This window comes from Neomonachus schauinslandi, chromosome 6, assembly GCF_002201575.2.
Source record: "Neomonachus schauinslandi chromosome 6, ASM220157v2, whole genome shotgun sequence".
Lineage (NCBI taxonomy): Eukaryota > Metazoa > Chordata > Mammalia > Carnivora > Phocidae > Neomonachus > Neomonachus schauinslandi.
Genome location: NC_058408.1, coordinates 3,671,297 through 3,683,481, shown reverse-complemented (window position 1 = coordinate 3,683,481; position 12,185 = coordinate 3,671,297). Strand labels below are relative to the sequence as shown.

The window sequence follows — 12,185 nt, the reverse complement described above, 5'->3', positions numbered from 1 at the left end:
TAACAATACCATCTGAGTGATAAATAATAAATGGTCTTATAAGGAAGGACGAGATCACTCACACAAAGCACATAGATATTAGAATCTAGTCACTAAATATTCAATACAGAGAAATGTCAAGAATGTCATTAGTATTTCATGTCGATGCAGGGAGCATGTATTTCCACTCTGATGTGCAGATATTTCATGCTATATGTGTGACCCTCTTGATGGCATGAGAAAGCTTTCCTAAAAGAAATCAAAACCCCAAACAGATAGCACCTCACACCAGTCAGAATGCTTAAAATTAACGTGTCAGGAAACAAATTTTGTCAAGGATGGAGAGAAAGGGGAACCCTCTTACACTGTGGATGATGTAAGGTGGTACAGCCAGTCTGGAAAACAGTATGGAGATTCCTGAAAAAGTTGAAAATAGAGCTACCCTATGACCCAGCAATTGCACTACTAGGTATTTACCCCAAAGATACAAATGTAATGATCCAAAGGGACACCTGCACCCCAATGTTTATACCAGCAATATCCAAAGTATCCTAACTGGGGAAAGGGCCAAGATGTCCATCGACAGATGAATGGATAAAGAAGATGCGGCATACACACACACACACACACACACACACACACACACACACACAGGAATATTACTCAGCCATCAAAAAGGATGGATTCTTGCCATTTACATCGAAATGGGTGGAACTGGAGGGTATTTTGCTGAGCTAAATAAGTCAATCAGAGAAAGACAAGTATCATATAGTTTCACTCTTATGTGGAATATAAGAAACAGTGCAGAGGATCATCGGGGAAGGGAGGGAAAATGGAATGGAAAGAAATCAGAGAGGGAAACAAACCATGAGAGACTGTTAATTATAGGAAACAAACTGAGGGTTGCTGGAGTGGAGGTGTGTGGGGGGATGGGGTCACGGGGTGATGGGCATTAACAAGGGCACCAGAGGTGATGAGCACTGGGTGTTATGTGTAACTGATGAATTGTTGAACTGTACATATGAAACTAATGATGTACGGTATGTTGGCTAATTGAATTTAAATAAAAAAAAGAAGCTTCTCTATTTACTTCTGCCACATGTAGTAATTTAAAGACGTTGACAAGAACATTGTGAGCTTCTCTCAAATTCATTTAAGCTGAAAGCTTCTATCTGAATAACAGGATTCATATGCTGAAAATATACTTTCTGAATGGATAATGTTTAAAAAATAATAACTGATCATTTTCCCAGAGGTTATTTCCCTCATCTCTCTGCCTTCAGCACACAGGATGTTCTGAGCAGTTTTTTTTTTTATTTTTTTTATTATGTTATGTTAGTCACCATACAATACATCATTAGTTTTTGATGTAGTGATCCACGATCCATTGTTTTCATATAACACCCAGTGCTCCATGCAGTATGTGCCCTCCTTAATACCCATCACCGGGCTAACCAATCCCCCCTCTAAAACCCTGTTTGTTTCTCAGGTCCATAGTCTCTCATGGTTCATCTCTCCCTCCAATTCCCCCCCCCCCATTTTCCCCTTCCTTCTCCTAATGTCCTCCATGTTATTCCTTATGTTCCACAAATAAGTGAAACCATATGATAATTGACTTTCCCTGCTTGACTTATTTCACTTAGCATAATCTCCTCCAGTCCCATCCATGTTGATGTAAAAGTTGGGTATTCATCTTTTCTGATGGCTGAGTAATATTCCATTGTATATATGGACCACATCTTCTTTATCCATTCATCTGTTGAAGGGCATCTCGGCTCTTTCCACAGTTTGGCTATTGCGGACATTGCTGCTATGAACATTGGGGTGCATATGGCCCTTCTTTTCACTACATCTGTGTCTTTGGGGTAAATACCCAGTAGTGCAATTGCTGGGTCATAGGGTAGCTCTATTTTTAAATTTTTGAGGAACCTCCACACTGTTTTCCAAAGTGGCTGTACCAACTTACATTCCCACCAACAGTGTAAGAGGGTTCCCCTTTCTCCACAACCTCTCCAACATTTGTTGTTTCTTTCCCTGTCCATTTTGGCCATTCTAACTGGTGTAAGGTGGTATCTCAGTGTGGTTTTGATTTGGATTTCCCTGATGGCTAGTGATGATGAACATTTTTTCATGTGTCTGTTAGCCATTTGTATGTCTTCTTCAGAGAAGTGTCTTTTCATATCTTCTGCCCACTTTTTGACTTGATTATTTGTTTTTTGGGTGTTGAGTTTGAGAAGTTCTTTATAGATCTTGGATACCAGCCCTTTATCTGTAGTGTCATTTGTAAATATCTTCTCCCATTCTGTGGGTTGCCTCTTTGTTTTGTTGACTGTTTCCTTTGCTGTGCAGAAGCTTTTTATCTTGTCCCAAAAGTTCATTTTTGCTTTTGCTTCACTAGCTTTTGGAGATATATCTTGATGAGCAGTTTTTTTTTTTTATTAAACAGTTTTTTATTTAACGACTGAGCCACTCAGGTGCCCTGAAACAGTTTTCTATTTAAATCAATTAATTAACATATAATATATTATTGGTTTTAGAGGTACAGGCCTGTGATTCATCAGTCTTATATAATACCCAGTGCTCTTTACATCACATGCCCTCCTTAATACCCATCACCCAGTTACCCCATTCCCCCCACCCACCTTCCCTCCTGCAACCCTCAGCTTGTTTCCTATGATTAAGAGTCTCTTATGGGGGCACCTGGGTGGCTCAATTGGTTAAGTGGCTGTCCTCGGCTCGGGTCATGATCCCAGGGTCCTGGGATGGAGCCCCACTTTGGGCTCCCTGCTCAATGGAGAATCTGCTTCTCCCTCTCTTTCTGCCTGCTGCCCCCCCCCCCCCCGCTTGTGCTCTCTCTCTCTTTCAAATAAATAAATAAAATCTTAAAAAAAAAGTGTCTCTTATGGTTTGTCTCCCTCTCTGGTTTTGTTTTGTTTTATTTTTCCCTCCCTTCCCCTCTGATCCTCTGTTTTGTTTCTAAATTCCACATATCAGTGAGATCATATGATAATTGTCTTTCTCTGATTGACTTATTTTGCTTAGCATAATACCCTCTAGTTCAACCACGTCGTTGCAAATGGCAGGATTTCATTTTTTTAATTGCCGCATATTATTCCATTGTGTATATATATATATATATATATATATATATATATATATACCACATCTTCCTACCCATTCATCTGTCGATGGACATCTGGGCTCTTTGCATGGTTTGGCTATTGTGGACATTGCTGCTATAAACATTGGGGTGCAGGTGTCCTTTCAGATCACTACATTTTCATCTTTGTGGTAAATACCCAGTAGCGAAATTGCAGGATGGTAGGGTACATCTATTTTCAACTTTTTAGGGAACCTCCATACTGTTCTCCAGAGTGGCTGCACCAGCTTGCATTCCCACCAACAGTGTAGGAGTATTCCCCTTTCTCTGCATCCTCACCAACATCTGTCATTTCCTGGCTTGTTAATTTTAGCCATTCTGACTGGTGTGAGATGGTATCACCTTGTGGTTTTGATTTGGATTTCCCTGATGCCAAGTGATGTTGAACATTTTTTCATGTGTCTGTTGGCCATTTGGATGTCTTCTTTGGAAAAATGTCTGTTCATGTCTTCTGCCCATTTCTTGATTGGATTCTTTGTTCTTTGGGTGTTCAGTTTGATAAGTTCTTTATAGATCTTGGATACTAGCCCTTTATCTGATATGTCATTTGCAAATATCTTCTCCCATTCTGTTGGTTGTCTTTTGGTTTTGTCAACTGTTTCCTTTGCTGTGCAAAAGCTTTTTATCTTGATGAAGTCCTCATAGTTCATTTTTGCCTTTGTTTCCCTTGCCTTTGGCGACATGTCTTGCAAGAAGTTGCTGCAGCTGAGGTCGAAGAGGTTGTTGCCTGTGTTCTTCTCTAGGATTTTGATGGATTCCTGTCTCACATTTATGTCTTTCAACCATTTTGAGTCTATTTTTGTGTGTGATGTAAAGAAGTGGTCCAGTTTCATTCTTCTGCATGTGGCTGTCCAATTTTCCCAACACCATTTGTTGAAGAGACTGTCTTTTTTCCATTGCACATTCTTTCCGCTTTGTTGAAGATTAATGGACCATAGAGTTGAGAGTCCCTTTTTTGGTTTTCTATTCTGTTCCATTGATCTATGTGTCTGTTTTTGTGCCAGTACCATACTGTCTTGATGATTACAGCTTTGTAATAGAGCTTGAAGTCCGGAATTGTGATGTCACAAGCTTTGCTTTTCTTTTTCAACATTTCTTTGGTTATTCGGGGTCTTTTCTGGTTCCATACAAATTTTAGGACACTTTGTTCCAGCTCTGTGAAAAAAGTTGATGGTATTTTGATGGGGATTCCATTGAATGTGTAGATTGCTCTAGGTAGCATAGACATTTTAACAATATTTGTTTATTTATTCTCCCAGTCCATGAGCATGGGACATTTTCCCATCTCTTTGTGTCTTCCTCAACTTCTTTCAGGAGTGTCCTATAGTTTTCTGAGTACAGATCCTTTGCCTCTTTAGTTAGATTTATTCCTAGGTATCTTATGGTTTTGGGTGCAATTGTGAATGGGATCGACTCCTTAATTTCTCTTTCTTCTGTCTCATTGTTAGTGTATAGAAATGCCACTGATTTCTGTGCATTGATTTTATATCCTGCACTTCAATGAATTCTTGTATGAGTTCTAGCAATTTTGGGGTGGAGTCTTTGGATTTTCCACATGGAGTATCATGTTATCTGCAAAGAGTGAGAGTTTGACTTTTTCTTTGATGAATTGGATGCATTTTATTTCTTTCTGTTGTCTGATTGCTGAGTCTAGGACTTCCAGTACTATGTTGAATAGCAGTGGTGATAGTGGACATCCCTGCCGTGTTCCTGACCTTAGGGGAAAAGGTCTCAGTTCTTCCCCATTGAGAATGATATTCTCTGTGGGCTCTTTATAGATGGCTTTTATGATATGGAGGTATGTACACTCTATCCCTACACTGTGAAGAGTTTCAATCAAGAAAGAATGCTGTACTTTGTCAAATGCTTTTTCTGCATCTATTGAGAGGAATATGGTTCTTGTCCTCTCTTTTATTAATGTAGTGTATTGCATTGATTGATTTGTGGATGTTGAACCACCTTGCAGCCCAGGAATAAATCCCACTTGGTTGTGGTGAATAATCCTTTTAATGTACTGTTGGATCCTATTGGCTAGTATTTTGGTGAGAATTTTTGCATCCATGTTCATCAGGGATATTGGTCTGCAATTCTCCTTTTTGATGGGGTCTTTGTCTGGTTGGGATCAAGGTAATTCTGGCGTCATAAAATGAGTTTGGAAATTTTCCTTCCATTTCTATTTTTTTGAAACAGCTTCAGAAGAATAGGCATTATTTCTTCTTTAAATGTTTGGTAGAACTCCCCTGGGAAGCCATCTGGCCCTGGGCTCTTGTTTGTTGGGAAATTTTTGATTACTGTTTCAACTTCCTTGCTGGTTATGGGTGTGTTCAGGTTTTTTATTTCTTCCTGGTTCAATTTTGGTAGTTTATACATATCTAGGAATGCTTCCACTTCTTCCAGATTGCCTCATTTGTTGGCATATAGTTCTCATAATATGTTCTTAAAATTATTTGTATTTCTTTGGTGTTGGTTGTGATCTCTCCTCTTTCATTCATGATTTTATTTATTTGGGTCTTTCTCTTTTCTTTTTGTTAAGTCTTGCCAGGGGTTTATCAATCTTATTAATTCTTTCAAAGACCCTGCTCCTAGTTTCGTTGATGTGGTCTACTGTTATTCTAGTTTCTATTTCATTGATTTCTGCTCTAATCTTTATTATTTCTCTTATCTTGCTGGGTTTAGGCTCTATTTGCTGTTCTTTCTCCAGCTCCTTTAGGTGTAAGGTTAGGTTGTGTATTTGAGACCTTTCTTGTTTCTTGAGAAAGGCTTGTATTGCTATATACTTCCCCCTAGGACTGCCTTTGCTGCATCTCAAAGATTTTGAACAGTTGTGTTTTCATTTCAGTTGTTTTCATGAATTTTTTAATTCCTTAATTTCCTGGTTGACCCATTCATTGTTTAGTAGGATGCTCTTTAGCCTCCATGTATTTGAGTTCTTTCCAAATTTCCTCTTGTGATTGAGTCAGTTTCAAAGCATTGTGGTCAAAAAATATGCAGGGACTGATCCCAATCTTTTGGTACTGGTTGAGACCTGATTTGTGACCTAGGATGTGATCTATTTTGGAGAATGTTCCATGTGCATTAGAGAAGAATGTGTATTGTGTTGCTTTGGGATGGAATGTTCTGAATAGATCTGTGAAGTCCATCTGATCCAGTGTGTCATTCAAAGCCCTCATTTCCTTATTGATCTTCTGCTTAGATGATCTGTCCATTGTAGTTAAGGGGGGTGTTAAAGTCCCCTACTATTATTGTATTATTGTTGATGTGTTTCTTTGATTTTGTTATTAATTGGCTTATATATTTGGCTGCTCCCATGTTAGGGGCATAAATATTTACAATTGTTAGATCTTCTTGTTGGATAGATCCTTTAATTATGATATCATGTTCCTCCTCATCTCCTCCTCATCTCTTACACTGTAGGTGTACAGTGGGTAGAGGAGCCTCCCTGGAGTCCCTGTGCTCCAAGGACATTTCAGAGCTGCAGAAGGATTTTTATGTGAGGAGAAATGACCTTGTCACCTGTATAGGTAGACAGGACTTAGAAAGGTAGGTAGACAGCACTATGCATGGCAAAAGTAGAGGTGTCTTGAGATGGGTATCTATGTCATTGTCATAGCAGAAAGATGGGGGACGAAGTTCCAATGACTAGATAAGCTCATGACCATGGCTGCCTGGCCTGGAGGCAAACAGGCACAGGCTGTTAGCTCCATCCAATAAGTATGTCCTGGAGAGTCTTTGATTTAAAATCTAATTTGTCTGATATAAGGATTGCCACCCCAGGTTTCTTTTGATGTCCATTAGCATGATCAGTGTTTTTCCACCCCCTCACTTTAATTCTGGAGGTGTCTTTGGAGCTAAAATGAGTCTCTTGCAGACAGCATATTGATGGGTCTTTTTTTTTTTTTTAATCCAAACTGATACCCTGTGTCTTTTGATTGGGACATTAGGCCCATTTACATTCAGAGTAACTATTGAAAGATACAAATTTAGTGTCATTGTATTACCTGTAAAGTGACATTACTGTATATTGCCTCTATTCCTTTCTGGTCTATGTTACTTTTGGGTTCTCTCTTTGCTTAGAGGATCCCTTTTAATATTTCTTGTAGGGCTGGTTTGGTGATCACAAATTCCTTAATTTTCTGTTTGTCCTGGAAGATTTTATCACTCTGCCTATTTTGAATGACATCATAGGTGGATAAAGTATTCTTGACTGCATATTTTTCTCATTTAGCATCCTGAATACATCATGTCAGTTCTTTCTGGACTGCCACATCTCTGTGGATAGGCTGCTACCAATCTACTGTTTCTTTTTTCATATTTAAATTCTATTAGCCACACATATAGTACATCACTACTTTTTGGTATAATGTTCAATGATTCATCAGTTGCATATAACACTTAGTGCTCATCATGTCCTACGCCCTCCTTAATGTCCATCACCCAACTACCCCATGACCCCACCCCAATCTAATCTTTCTGCTCTTGAGGGTTATTGACCTCTTGTCCCAAACTGCTTTCAGGTGTGAATTGTTTGCTTCAGGAAAGACACAGCAGCAGATCTCAAGGGTAATATAGGTCTGTGTCTGGTTTTGAGGCAACAGAACAAACAGAACCCATGCCCTAGAGAAAATCTTTGGGACACCCCGTGATGGGTAAGAGCAAGGTTTTCCTGCTCACTTAATGAAGCAGACTGAATAGTCAGAAACCTTTTTTAAAGGACTCCCATGCAGGAGGCCGGATGCCAGAGGAGGAATGAAAGCATAGCGGGTGTAGGTGTAAGAGGGTGAGTGGGTAGAGGAGCCTCCCTGGAGTCCCTGTGCTCCAAGGACATTTCAGAGCTGCAGAAGGATTTTTATGTGAGGAGAAATGACCTTGTCACCTGTATAGGTAGATAGGACTTAGAAAGTATCACATCCAAGCACTATGCATGGCAAAAGTAGAGGTGTCTTGAGATGGGTATCTATGTCATTGTCATAGCAGAAAGATGGGGGATGAAGTTCCAATGACTAGATAATCTCATGACCATGGCTGCCTGGCCTGGAGGCAAACAGGCACAGGCTGTTAGCTCCATCCAATAAGTATGTCCTGGAGAGACTGTGGAGGAATTATCGGTTATGGGGGCTGACATCAGGAAGAATAAGAACACAGAACTTGAGAGGCACCTGTGTGCCTCAGACGGTTAAGTGCTTGCCTTCAGCTCAGGTCATGATCCCAGGGTGCTGGGAATGAGCTCCCATTGGGCTCCCTATTCAGCAGGGAGCCTCTCTCTCTCTCCCTTTCCCTCTGCTGCTCCCCTGTTTATGCTCTTTCTCTCTCTCAAATAAGTAAATAAAATCTTTAAAAAATATAAGGAAAAGAAGTCAGAAGTTGAGAAACCTTGTCCATAGGGAGTCTGTCCTCAACTGCTATGTCTGTGTGGGGGGAGGAGGGTCCAGCCTGGGTCAGGGGGCAGCTTGGAGTCTGGTAACAAATTATACGAGACATCAGTGAATAAAATGCTGATTTGCCCATCCCTCAGGTTTCCTGTGTATTTGCCACAGATGGACATTGTACCCCCAAGTGCTGGCAGCTACTGGGGCCACGTCAGGGTGGCACAGAGGCAGGCTAGGAAGGAGTTAATGCACTCACATCTCCACCTGTCTTTCCCTATCATCTCTTATATAACCAATCTGAGGTTTTTGTTCAGGAAGAAAGGAGAATATAGGCTCATTATAGTGGTTGAAAGGGCAGGGCAGGAAAAATAAAGGGACCCATGAAGGGAACAGTGGGAAGATGGGATGTATTGTGGTCTGAGCATCGGGGAGGACTTGTCAGAGGAAATGAGTCAGGCTGGGGTCTGAAGGGGGTGTCTCTGGGCCAGTGAAAAGATAGGAGCAATGATTTCCAAATCATAGAAATAACATAGGTTCACACAGCTGATGTAGGAGCAAGCACTGAATGCTGGACATGAATCCAAAAGAATGGTCAGTAAGCTAGAGGAAAAGGGTGAATGGAGAGGGAAGTGTAGGGGGAAAATCCTCTTATGTTCATTTCTAATTGTCTGTCCTCTTCCCACTCCTACTCCTGGACCAAGCCAGTAACCCTCTTGAGATCAAGAATTGTGTCAAAATGCATACCATGCAAAAGCAAAGGCTTTCCAATACACCAAAATCTCAGTATCTGTATTTGATAAACTAATGTGTGGTTTTGGTAATTAGAGTATTTATAAATCATAAGGAATTACTGAGAAGCTCTCTCAAGGTCATGATGAGCCCTATAGCATGTTGTGGAGAGGTACAAGTAGTGGGAAGAGGAAGATGGTACCTTGGTTGAGGAACTGCTGCCTGGGGTTGGTGGAGGCATCTGAGGAGTCTGAGGGTTGCTGCACGTTGACTGTGTTCTGATTACAGAAGGTCCTGGAAGCTGACTCTGTTCTTGGGTTGGCTGGGTCCTCTTGGATTCATCATTTTGTATGGTTTTGATTTTCTTTTTCTGAAAGTAGTATTTTCCCCATGGTTAATGGTTTTCAATATCAGATAAAGCAGAACATCTGTCTCTCTCTCTCTTCCTTTATCTCCCTCCCTCACTTTCCCTTCTTCTCTCTCTGTCTCTCTTTCTCTTGCTTTCTTTTTCTCCCCCTAACACACACCAGGATCTTCACTCTGGAATTATAGCACATATTTAGATACCTCCAACATCTCCCCAGCTCAGACACCAACCAGGATTACAAATGCCACTCTGCAAATTTTAACAACTCAGATAATTCTAATTTCATTGCTCTGTTGTGGAATTCTCTTCCACTTCTGCTGCAGACTGGCCTATGTCTCTTCTCCAGGAGAACACTGGATTTATGGACTGATAGAAAATCCTACCAGGCTCTAAGAAGAGCAGGTCTCAGAAGAATATCGGCTGGGTTTAAAATGTTTTTTTTTAACCACGTCTTTATCTCCTTGCACCTTGCACAAATAGGCATACTGGTGTCCATCACCTATTCTTTGGGTCTAGAAAACCCCATCTACATCCATTTGGATGCTTTGTTTATCATCCCAGAGAGATTCCCCCGGACTCATAATTCTAGAGGCAGGATTCTGACCAAGCAACCAAATCCTTCAGAGATCTCAACAACACACAGGCTCCTGCAGGAATTGCCCCAGGCCATTCCAAGTACCTGGATTTTCATACTTGTTAAGCAAGGGCAGGGAGTGTCAGTAAAATCTTTGCTCTTGACTACCATTACTTTTACTAATGAAAGCCCTTTTGTACCATTCTCCATCCAATATAAATTTGCCACAGTTCCACCATTTTTGGGATTTGTTTGTCTAATAGGTAAAGTGTCACTTGTTAAAGCTGTGGATGAGGGAGCTCCTGGAAATAGCTGCCTCTGGTGCGCAGCTTCCTGATTAGAGTGACTTCGAATCCCCCCCCTCCCCCCGCCGAACCTCATTCCTCATTAGAAAGTGTGTTCAGAGCCTGGGCTGTCGAAACAAAGTCCAGACATGACCCTGTTTATTCATCAATTTTAAGAAATAAATTAATAAATATTGGAACATCTGCATACCTACCATGGACTCAGAAGTGCCCAGTAAGTGCTCAAGTTGTAGAGTTAATGACTTTCACTGTCTGGCTGAGCCTTGTGGAATGCTGTTAACCTCTACAAATCTCACTTTTCTCATCAGTGAAATGGACTAACAATAGCATCCGAATGACTCATAATAAAAGGCCTTATAAGGAAGAATGAGATCACACCCGGAATCACACAAATTTTAGAATCCAGTCAGTAAATGTTCAGTACACAGAAATGTCAAGATTGTCATTAGCATTTCATGTCTATGCAGGGAGCTTGTATTTCCACTGTGATGTTCAGATTCTTTATGCTGTATATGTGACCCACATGATGCCATGAGAAATGGTTTCTTTTTTTTAATTTAATTTTATTATGTTATGTTAGTCACCATTCATTCCATCATTAGTTTTTTTCTATATTATGTTATGTTAATCACCATACATTACATCATTAATTTTTGATGTAGTGTTCCCCATGATTCATTGTTTGTGTATAACACCCAGTGCTCCATTCAATACAAGCCCTCCTTAATACCCATCACTGGGCAAACCCATTCCCCCACTCCCCTCCCCTCTAAAACCCTCAGTTTGTTTCTCAGAGTCCATAGTCTCTCACTGTTCGTCTCCCCCTCTGATTTGCCCCCCTTCATTTTTCCCTTCCTACTATGTTCTTTTCTTTTTTTTAACATAGAATGTATTATTTGTTTCAGAGGTACAGATCTGTGATTCATCAATCATACACAATTCACAGCACTCACCATAGCACATACCCTCCCTAATATCTATCACCCAGCCACCCCATCCCTCCCACCCCCCACCACTCCAGCAACCCTCAGTTTGTTTCCTGAGATTAAGAATTCTTCCTATCAGTGAGATCATATGATACTTGTCTTTCTTTGATTGACTAATTTTGCTTAGCATAATACCCTCTAGTTCCATCCACGTCATTGCAAGTGGCAAGATATCATTTTTTTTGATGGCTGCATAATATTCCATTGTGTATGTGTATATATATATATATATATATATATATATATATATCACATCTTCTTTATCCATTCGTCTGTTGATGGACATCTTGGCTCTTTCCATAGTTTGGCTATTGTGGACATTGCTGCTATAAACATTGGGGTGCATGTACCCCTTCAGATCACTACATTTGTATCTTTGGGGTAAACACCCAGTAGCGAAACTGCAGCGTCATAAGGTAGCTCTGTTTTCAACTTTCTGAGGAACCTCCATACTGTTTTCCAGAGTGGCTGTTCCAGCTTCCATTCCCACCAACAGTGTAGGAGGGTTCCCCTTTCTCTGCATCCTCGCCAACATCTGTCATTTCCTGGCTTCTAATTTTAGCTATTCTGATTGGTGTGAGGTGGTATCTCATTGAGGTTTTCATTTGGATTTCCCTGTTGCCGAGTGATGTTGAGCACTTTTTCATGTGTCTGTTGGCCATTTGGATGTTTTCTTTGGAAAAATGTCTGTTCATGTCTTCTGCCCATTTCTTGATTGG

General features: G+C 40.5%; 1 protein-coding gene across 1 annotated transcript in view; it reads right to left on the bottom strand.

Annotated features, from left to right (window-relative positions):
* Nucleotides 1-12,185, bottom strand: part of IFI16 (interferon gamma inducible protein 16) — a 93,493-nt gene that overhangs the window by 12,909 nt on the left and 68,399 nt on the right. The window contains 1 exon segment of the mRNA XM_044915881.1: nt 9,437-9,604. Within this exon segment, the coding sequence (XP_044771816.1) occupies nt 9,437-9,604 (168 nt within the window).